Source organism: Ailuropoda melanoleuca, chromosome 3, assembly GCF_002007445.2.
Source record: "Ailuropoda melanoleuca isolate Jingjing chromosome 3, ASM200744v2, whole genome shotgun sequence".
NCBI classification, from domain to species: Eukaryota; Metazoa; Chordata; class Mammalia; order Carnivora; family Ursidae; genus Ailuropoda; species Ailuropoda melanoleuca.
Genome location: NC_048220.1, coordinates 1,006,605 through 1,017,341, shown reverse-complemented (window position 1 = coordinate 1,017,341; position 10,737 = coordinate 1,006,605). Strand labels below are relative to the sequence as shown.

The window sequence follows — 10,737 nt, the reverse complement described above, 5'->3', positions numbered from 1 at the left end:
CTGTCTCTGTCTCTGTTGAATAAATAAATAAAATCTTAAAAAAAAAAAAAAAGAATCACATGACCTTTAATCCTCTAAATATTTAATTATGTATTTTCTAAGAAGCTGGGTGTTCTACAGAGTCAGTGCAGTAATCAGCCTCAGTAAATACAATATCACTATAATATAATTGTATAATACATTTTGAAAGGATAAGAATTAGAAAATTGAAGAGTTTTATAGTACAGGGAGACAATACTTTAAAAAAAATAGATACAAAAGTGAGATGGAACACCATAGTATAAAAGTCTAAAGAAGAGGTTGACATAAAATTCTAAAGTTACAATCTGTAAGGAGAAGAAAAAACACAATAATATCGAAGTTTCCTACTTTATAGTTTCTTTTTTTTAAAAAAAAGATTCCATTTATTTGAGAGAGAGGATGAATAGTTGGGAGGGGCAGAGGGAGAAGGAGAAGCAGACACTTTGCTGAGCAGGGAGCCCAATGCAGGGTTTGATCCCAGGACCTGGTATCATGTCCTGAGCCAAAGGCAGATGCTTAACTTACTGAGCCATCCAGGTGCCCCTACTTTACAGTTTCTTGAAAGGCAAGCCCCACATTCAACATTTTCTTCAGAGCTCCTGTAACATCCTTATTTCTTAGACTATAGATCAAAGGGTTGAGCACAGGAGTGAGTATGGTGTAAAAGAAAGATACCGTCATGTCTTTCTCAGGAGTATGGTAGGAGTTGGGGAGCATGTAAGTATAAATGGCAGCCCCATAGAAGAGGATGACCACAGTCATGTGGGAAGAACAAGTTGCAAAGGCCTTCTTCCGGCCTTCTGTTGAGTTCCTCCTATGGATGGTGATGAGGATAAAGTAGTAAGAGCCTGAAATGACTGTCACAGGAATGAGAAGCATGAGGACACAGCATAGGTACATGAAAATCTCATAGATGGAAGTGTCTGAACAAGAGAGTTTCAATACAGCAGGGACTTCACAGAAAAAATGATGGATCTCCCGAGATCTGCAGAAGGGGAACATCATGGTGATGGGAGTGAACAAGAAGCCATCCACTGAGCCTAGGAACCAGCAGCCAGATGCTAGAAGGAACAACACCCGATGGTTCATGAGGACAGGGTAATAGAGAGGATGACAGATGGCCACATAGCGGTCATAGGCCATGGAGGGTAGAAGAAAAAATTCTGAACTTGCTAGTGTCACATAGAAAAACATTTGTATCCCACATTCTGTGGCTGAGATCTTGTTCATGCCCATGACTTGGTCCATGAGCATCTTGGGCACAGTAACAGAAATGTACATCACGTCCATGAGAGATAGCTGGCTGATGAAGAAATACATGGGGGTGTGGAGGCGGGCATCGGAATGTATCAGTAGAATCAGGATGATGTTTCCAGACAAGGCCATTAGGAAAACCACAAAAATGACCAAAGAAAGGAGAGCTGGGTGTTTGGATTCACTGAAGACTCCCACCAGGATGAAATATGATCTCCCAGTGTGGTTAGCCAGCAAGTTGGTGTTCTCCATGAAATTTCACCTGGGCAACCTAGGAAAGTTTTGGGGTTAATGAATCAATCATGAAACACCACCCACCGAAATGAATGTGTTAAGAGAGAAAGAGAATCCAATCATACTATCAGAAAAAAGTTCCATGGTCCTGAAGATTTAGAGATTACAAATTACCTGTAATTCTATAAATTTACCATATACTGAGGTTGCATTGTTCATTGCATTGTGAATTTACATTTTGCCCTAGTATCTTTCACCAATAAGCATGTAAATTTATTTAGTTTAGCTGTTGCTCTAAGCAAACACAAAAGATGAATCAAAATGTAAAAAATCATAGATGTATATACTCTTCTAGAATTTTTGTTGTAGATATCAAAATATCATTAACATATTAAGGAGGGCACATATCACATGGAACACTGGGTATTACATGCAAACAATGAATCATGGAAGACTACATCAAAAACTAATCATGGTGACTAACATAACATGTTAAAATATATCATTAAACTCTCTGGTCTAAGAATCCAACTGAGATCTTAAAAAATCTTCAGGATGTATTCTACATAAGAAAAAAATAATTTCACAGTGCACATATATATCAAATCATCACCTTGCACAACTGAAACTAGTAGAATGTTATATGTCAGTAATACCCCCCAAAAAAGAGAACAATCTCATGAACCATTGAACATTATATCAAAAACTAATGATGTACTATACATTTACTAATAGAATTTAAATTAAAAAAGAAAAAGAAATAAAGGCAACTTTGACACAATTTGGGGAAAATCTATATGAAATGCTTGAACCCCCTTTTCCCTATAAGATTGAGTTACACTGCGAAGCACTGTGATTGTATGGAGGAAGCCACAAGTCCCCCAAAACAGATCATGGTCCTCACCAATGATCAAACCCTTAGACAGCCTAGGCGCACCATTTTGGACCCCAGACTCTAAAGCCAGACTGGGTGTAAGTCCAGCTTATCCTCTGTACACTATTCCTCCACTCACTCTACATACATTTAAAAAAGGAAAAAAAAATAACGTTTTATCTTACATGTGGTTAGGATTAAATGAGGAGCATGGTTGGAACATTACTGGTTACAGATGAAAAATAATTAAATAGTTAATAGCAACAGTAATGATTATGCAGAATCTATGTAAGAGGTGGCTGTTACTATTATCATTTGATAATATGAGATCCATTAGGTCAGTTCACCAGTTTAATATCTATTTATGCCTTTAAGAATTTGATTTAACAATTTCTGTGGTACTAGATAACTTATGAGGGTATATATGCATACATGTATTATATATATATACTTATTATATAATATAATTATTCTATAAAATATAAAAACATTAATATATATTTCTTATTTTAACCCTGATTAAGGAGAACTTTATGTAGAAATCTACTTAATTTACATCCAGTACATGTTTTTCCAAGTTGAAATTCATCTCCTTTAATTTTCTACCAACTGCTTTATATTTCAGAGGACAAGAAGTAGTATTTAGAGGGTCATTGCCATTTATCAGAGAAGGCTTTAGTTGTTTTCCCAAGTGTTACCTGCTTTAATGCACATAGCAATTAATTGTTCATGGAACTGAGATGCAGAGAGGAAAATTGAAAAATACTAAGATATTTCTGACTCAAATTTATTGTTTACTACTTTATCTTACTGTTCACAGCCAGTCTCTCAATCAGATGCTAAAGATGAATCAAAAACAAATTAAACCTAATTACAATTAATCAGGTCACAGTCAGTCTATTCAGAGACAAAAATGGAAATGTGATTTAAAGCAGAATTCTAAAATAGCTACAATATGAATAAAAACAATAAACACAAAATACATCTGTCATTTCTTAAGAGAATAATACCTTCTTCTATATTTTTTGTTCTGAAGTTTAAACCTTGCAACCTTTCAATTTCTGACATGTTAAATGTTAAAATTCCAAAGTTCTTACTAAGAGGAAAGAAATATTGATTCCTCTTTCTGGGAAGAGTTTAGAGGCAGTTATCATATCTGCATATTTTGGGAAGAATTTCCAAGTTTCAAATATGTTTTTCACTTTAAAAAATATTTTATACTTTTTTCATAATTCTAAAATTAATTAAAACATCAAATTCTTAATATTCTTAAGTTGATAAAGCAGTTGAGAACACTATGAATGATTCTGAATTCTTAATATAGATATTCAACAGAATTTTGACACATCGCATCAAAAACTATAGCCTTTCTATCACATCCCACCCTCACTGACAGATGAAATCTGAGCCCTGTGGGGGGGGGGAAACAGCCTGATAAATTACAAAACACACCTGCTGACAAAGTTTGTATGAGGTCAAAGTAAAGTAAGGACCAGAACAGTGAGCAATAAATGTGAAGACCTTGAAGCTGCTTGCTGAATGAACAAAGGGAGACCAGAAAGGCACTTGGGGACTACTTGGAAATCTTGCTCTACTTTTGTAAATGTGGGTCACTGCCATTAAGCCACACTGAACATTCCACCTGGGATACCAGAAAAAGTAAATTTGTTTTCCAATTACAAATAGGTAAAAAGAAAATTAAGGACATATTTTCAACAACTATAATGGAAAATATCAGAAGTAGAACAAGTCAAGATAGTTATAAAATAATCACCCTTTTGTTCTTGCAGTTCTGTCTGCTTGTCTGGTTGAATACACCATCAGATGATATAGCTAGTCTCATCCAGATAGGCTAATGGAGTGTGACCAGGTTCAGTGTACACAGAGAAGAAGGAGGGCTTTACTATGCCCATTAAGTGAGTGGATGAAGGTTTTCTGTCAATAAATTCCCTCTGAGACTATAAAGAAGAATGCAATTATAAGAGTGAATGAAGCTAATAGATATCCCTGCTGCACTGTCCTGTTTTTTTTGCTGATGTCTTTTTTAAAAATCTTTTATTGTTAATCTCAATATGTATCAAAATCTTAATGAAGATTAACAATGTTCACACATCACATCACTAATGAATTTTTGGCTATTATATATATGAGTTAGTTTCTTTGTGTATCCTTTTCATTTTACAAAATACATATTTCATGTAGGAGTGAATATATATCTTTTTCTCATTTTAAGTTTAAGGAAAATATTTGAAATATATGTTTTCTTTTTTTTTCTTTTTATTTTTACTGGTGTACAATCTGAAATACATAGTTCAATCAATTTTTCAAAGCTAATACCATAAATAGTACTATGGGTGAAACTTAAATTGAGATAATCTCCTTCACATTTTTTATCTATACCCCAACTCTTAGATTGTTGATTGTATACTTTTTGCTGTTATTCACATGGAATTACTTTAATATTAAATTTATTTATTATTTCAAATTTTTCCAATTTTAAATTTTTTTATATTTTTTTTATTCTGTGATGTTAGTCACCATACAGTACATCCCAAGTTTTATTTTTTTTTATTTTAATGTTTTTTTTATTATATTATGTTAGTCACCACACAGTACATCCTGGTTTCTGATGTAAAGTTCGGTGATTCATTAGATGCATATAACACCCAGTGCACCCCTGCAATACGTGCCATCCTTACTACCCATCACCAGTCTACCCCATTCCCCCACCCCCTTCCCCTCTGAAGCCCTCAGTTTGTTTCTCAGAGTCCATAGTCTCTCATGCTTCATTCCCCCTTCTGATTACCCTCTTTCTTTATCCCTTTATTCCCCTACCAATCTTCCTAGTTCTTATGTTCCCTAGATGAGAGAAACCATATGATAGTTGTCTTTCTCTGCTTGCCTTATTTCACTTAGCATTATCTCCTCCAGTGCCATCCATGTTGCACCAAATGTTGAGAACTCATTCTTTCTGATAGCTGAGTAATATTCCATTGTATATATGGACCAAAACTTCTTAATCCAGTCATCTGTTGAAGGGCATCTCGGTTCCTTCCGCGATATAGCCATTGTGGACAATGCTGCTATGAATGCTGGGGTGCATATGGCCCTTCTCTTTACTACGTCTGTATCTTTGGGGTAAATACTCAGTATTGCAATTGCTGGATCATAGGGTAGCTCTATTTTGAACTTTTTAAAGGACCTCCACACTGTTTTCCAAAGTGGCAGAAACAACTTGCATTCCCACCAACAATGTAGGAAGGATCCCCTTTCTCCACATCCTCTCCAACAATTGTGGTTTCCTGCCTTGTCAATTTTTGCCATTCTAACTGGCGTAAGGTGGTATCGCAGTGTGGTTTCGATTTGAATTTCCCTGATGGCTAATGATTTTGAACATTTTTTCACGTGTCTGTTAGCCTTTTGTACGTCTTCATTGGAAAAGTGTCTGTTCATATCTTCTGCCCATTATTTGATTTGATTGTTTCATATGTATTGAGTTTGAGAAGTTCTTTTAGATCATGGATACTAATCTTTTATCAGTAGTGTCATTTAAATATATATTCTCTCATTCCATGGGCTGCATCTTAGTTTTTTTGATGGTTTCCTTGGCTCTGCAGACAGCTACATGCAAAAGAATGAAACTTGACCACTGTCTCACACCATACACAAAGATAAACTCCGAATGGATGAAAGACCTCGATGTGAGACAGGAATCCATCAAAATCCTAGAGGAGAACATAGGCTTCAACCTCTTTGACATCGGCCACAGCAAATTTTTGATGACCCATCTCCAAAGGCAAGAAAAACAAAAGAAAAAATTAACTTGTGGGATGTCATCAAGATAAAAAGCTCCAGTTTTTTTTTTTAATTTTTAACAAAAATTTATAAGTGGAATGAGTCACAGGAATAAAAAGCAGAGCATAAGGAATACAGTCAATAATACCAAGATGTATAGGATGCTTGTGGCAAACACAGCATAATGTATAAACTTGTCAAATCACTAAGTTGTACACCTGAAACTGATGTAACATTTTGTGTCGATTATACTCAATTTTTTATGAGAGTTTCCTTTGTGCTTTTTTTTTTTAGATTTTATTTATTTATTTGACAGAGATAGAGACAGCCAGCGAGAGAGGGAACACAAGCAGGGGGAGAGGGAGAGGAAGAAGCAGGCTCACAGCAGAGGAGCCTGATGTGGGGCTCGATCCCATAACGCCGGGATCATGCCCTGAGCCGAAGGCAGACGCTTAACCACTGTGCCACCCAGGCACCCCTCCTTTGTGCTTTTTTTTTATGTTCAATTAGCTAACATATAGGACATCATTAGTTTTTGAGGTAGTGTTCAATGTGGCAGGATACAAAATCAATGGACAGAAATCAGTTGCTTTTCTATGCACTAAGAGTGCAACTGTAGAAAGATCAAGTAAGTAATTGATTACATTTATAACAGCACCAGAAATCATAAGATACCTAGGAATAAACCAAACCAAAAGGTAAAGGATCTATCCCCTAGAAACTATGAAACCCTTATGAAGGAAATGGAGGAAGACACAACAAGATGGAAAAACATCCATGCTCATGGATTGGAAGAACAAATATCATTTAAATCTCTATGCTTCCGACAGCAATTTACACTTTCAAAGCAATCTCTATCAAAATACCATTGGCATTTTTCACAGAGCTGGAACAAACAATCCTAAAATTTGTATGGAACCAGAAAAGACCCTGATTCAGCAGGGGATTCTTGAAAAACAAAACCAAAACTGGAGACGTCACAATGCCTGACTTCAAGTTATATTACAAATCTGTGATCCTCAAGACAGCATGGTACTGGGACAAAAACAGACACAGAGATCAGTGGAATGGAACAGAGAGCCCAGATATGGACCCTCAATTCTATATGCAACTAATCTTCGACAAAGTAGGAAAAAATATCCAATGGAGAAATGACAGTCTCTTCAGTAAATGGTGCTTGGAATATTGGACAGCAACATGCAGAAGAATTAAACTAGACCATTTGTTTACACCATACACAAAGATAAACTCAAAACAGATGAAAGACCTCAATGATAGACAGGAATCCATCGAAATCCTAGAGGAGAACATAGGAACTAATGTCTTTGACATTGGACACAGCAACTTCTTTCAAGATACGTCTCTTAGGGCAAGGGAAACAAAAGCAAAAGTGAACTTTTGGGACTTCATCAAGATAAAAAGCTTTTGTACAGCAAAGGAAACTGTCAACAAAACTAACAGGCAACCCACAAAATGGGATAAGATACTTGCAAATGACATTTTGGATAAAGGGCTGATATCCAAAATCTATAAAGAATTTCTCAAACTCAACACCCAAAAAACAAATAATCCAGTCAAGAAATGGGCAGAAGACATGAACAGACACTTCTCCAAAGAAGACATACAGATGGCTAACAGACACATGAGAAAATGTTCAACATCAGCAGCCATCAGGAAAATACAAATCAAAACCACGATGAGATACCACCTTACACCAGTTAGAATGACAAAAAAAATAACAAGGCAGGAAACATCAAGCGTTGGTGAGGTTGTGGAGAAAGGGGACCCTCATACACTGTTGGTGGGAATGCAAGTTGTTACAGCCATTCTGGGAAACAGTATGGAGGTTCCTCAAGACATTGAAAATAGAGCTACCCTATGACCCAGGAATTACACTAATAGGTATTTACTCCAAATACATGGATGTAATGAAAAGAAGGAGCACACACACCCTAATGTTCATGGCAGCAATGTCCACAATAACCTAACTGTGGAAGGAACCTAGATGACCTTCAACAGATGAATGGATAAAGAAGCAGTGGTACATATGTATGATGAAATTTACTCAGCCACCAGAAAGTATGAATACCTACAATTTGCATGGACATGGATGTAACTGGAGGGGATTATGTTAAGTGAAGTAAGCTAAGCAGAGAAGGACAATTACCATATGGTTTCACTCATATGTGGAACATAAGGAATAGGGCAGAGGACCACAGGGGAAGGAAGAGAAAACAAATTGGAAGAAATCAGAGAGGGAGACAAACCATGAGATACTCTGGACTCCAGGAAACAAACTGAGGGTTGCAGAGGGGAGGGGATAGGAGATGGGGTTCCAGGTGATGTGTATTGAGTATGGCACGTGTTAGGATGAGCAGTTGGTGTTATAAGCAACTAATGAATCATTGAATACTGCAATATATTACCTAAGGGCTATGATGTACTATATGTTGGCTAACTGAGCATAATGACAAATAATAAAATATTAATAATAAAATAAAAAATAAAGCAAAACAGATAATTCATTGTTTTAGAATATTAAAAGAAGTTGCTGGTTTAAGACACATTAAAAATAAGGCATGTTTCATAGAAAGTTGCTCTACTTCACATCATGTTTCTTTTCATTATATTTTGTTTTCCATTTCTAGGGTGTTACAAAAGGAAATATCAAATGTGTCTATGATATAGTCCAGAAAATAGAGAGGTGATGTGTTATCATTCTCAATTCTTTTTGAAAGTTAAAAAATACATATATTTTATTCATTCAGTTTGAAGTAAAAATTTTGGAAATTGGTTTTCCAATTTGCAATCCCAAACTGCAAGGTCCTTATTTTGCAGTCATACAATAATTGAGTGTCTCTCAAAGAAAAATGGAATCTATACATTTGAAACGAGCTGATAATTCTCAATTTGAAGAATTTGGACACAGCCAATTGAAAAATGCTTGACATACAACCATGTCTGGTGGTTTTATGGTCTAAGTTCAACAGGATTACATTTACCCCAAATACCTTTCCTCTAATGCCTCCCGATGTTAAAGCATGGTTCATTCCAGTTAGATTAACATTTTGTTCACCATCCTTACTTACCCGGACTTCTTGCCTTCAGGCTTGTGCTTTTTCAATTGGTGAGCACTGATTTAACATTTCCAAAATACAACCCTGGTCACTTCATTACTTTGTGTAAAACTCTGAGTTAAGGAAAGGCAAGAAATGAGTATCTAAACTAAAGATAAGAAGGAGATTCCATTGGAATATTTACTGCTCCCATTTGGTCAACCATCTCCTTTGCTCATTCTGTGCCTTTTATGAGACATCGTGTCCCTGAGTAAATCCCTTCAACCCAGACCCCAGTTCTTATATGAGGATAACTTCTAGTTGTCATTCAGAAGTGAGCTCCAAGGTCTTCTCTCATTCCTCTTGGCTTGAATGAACTTACATATCACAGTATAACTGATGTGTCCTTGTGAGCTGTGCCCTTTCCAAATTAATATCAAAGCATATCATATACTTTTTACCACATATTGAAATATACAACTACAACTACTAGTTCAAATTTCTTAAAGATAGCATTTGTATATTATTTATATTTTAATAGCCCTTAGGTAATATATTTATTATATCATAAAAATTTTATTGAGTAAATGAAAGACTATTTGGTGCCCTATATATTTGTTTAATAAATTACATAGTTTAAAACTTAATTCAGGTGTCACTTCATGCAAAGAACCTTCCCTAAATCTTCATTCTACCTTGGGTTGCCATTTCCCCCATTGTCCCCTATGCAATTCTGAATCCTAAATTTACCACATGGTGGTGACTATTAACTTCCACTATATGTCTTTAGGAATGGATCATGTAGAACAAGATAGTTTTCAATAAATGTGAACCAATGATTAGATCACTTCAGTGATGAAAAACCAAATTGAAATAAGTGTGTTTTCTAGGATATTATGTTATTTATATAGCCACCAAACAGATATATATTTTTTTAAGTTGGGAGGATAAAGATGTTTTAACTCTTTATTTGGAGTTAATTTCAGATTTGTATAAATGTAGTACAAATAAGAAGGTATAAAGAACACCCATATTCTTTGCCTACTGTTAACATTGTACCCATTTGTTTCATTTCTCTGTCAATCTTTCTTTCTCTCTCAAATAGGTAATATTGCACCTATTTCCTTTATACTTCTGTCAATGTCTCTGTTTCTCTCTTTTTATCTATCTTATTAAAGACAATTTAATACTACCTCATAACATTTACTGCCCTATATTCTTATAATGTATTTTCTAAAAGTATGAATATTCTCCTACAGAATAAGTGTGTAATAATCAAAATCAGTAAATGTAATGCCAGTACAATATAATAGTAAAATTCATCTTAAATGGACAAATAGTATGTAATCAAAGAATTCTGTAACATACAGAAGCAATTCCCAAAAGAGGTATGCAAATGATACGAGGCATTATGAGATAAATATCTAAGGAATAATATTGGCATAAAATTTTGAAGTTATAATATTTGGAGAAAAAGAACAAAAGCATTTATGTAAAATTTTA

At 35.1% G+C, this 10,737-nt stretch overlaps 1 protein-coding gene across 1 annotated transcript; it reads right to left on the bottom strand.

Annotated features, from left to right (window-relative positions):
* Nucleotides 1–564: 564 nt before the first annotated feature.
* LOC100475277 (olfactory receptor 2T29) lies at nucleotides 565–1,527 on the bottom strand. The gene has a single exon (XM_002929840.2). It carries the CDS (start codon nucleotides 1,525–1,527, stop codon nucleotides 565–567), a length of 963 nt encoding a protein of 320 aa, XP_002929886.2.
* Nucleotides 1,528–10,737: the final 9,210 nt, after the last annotated feature.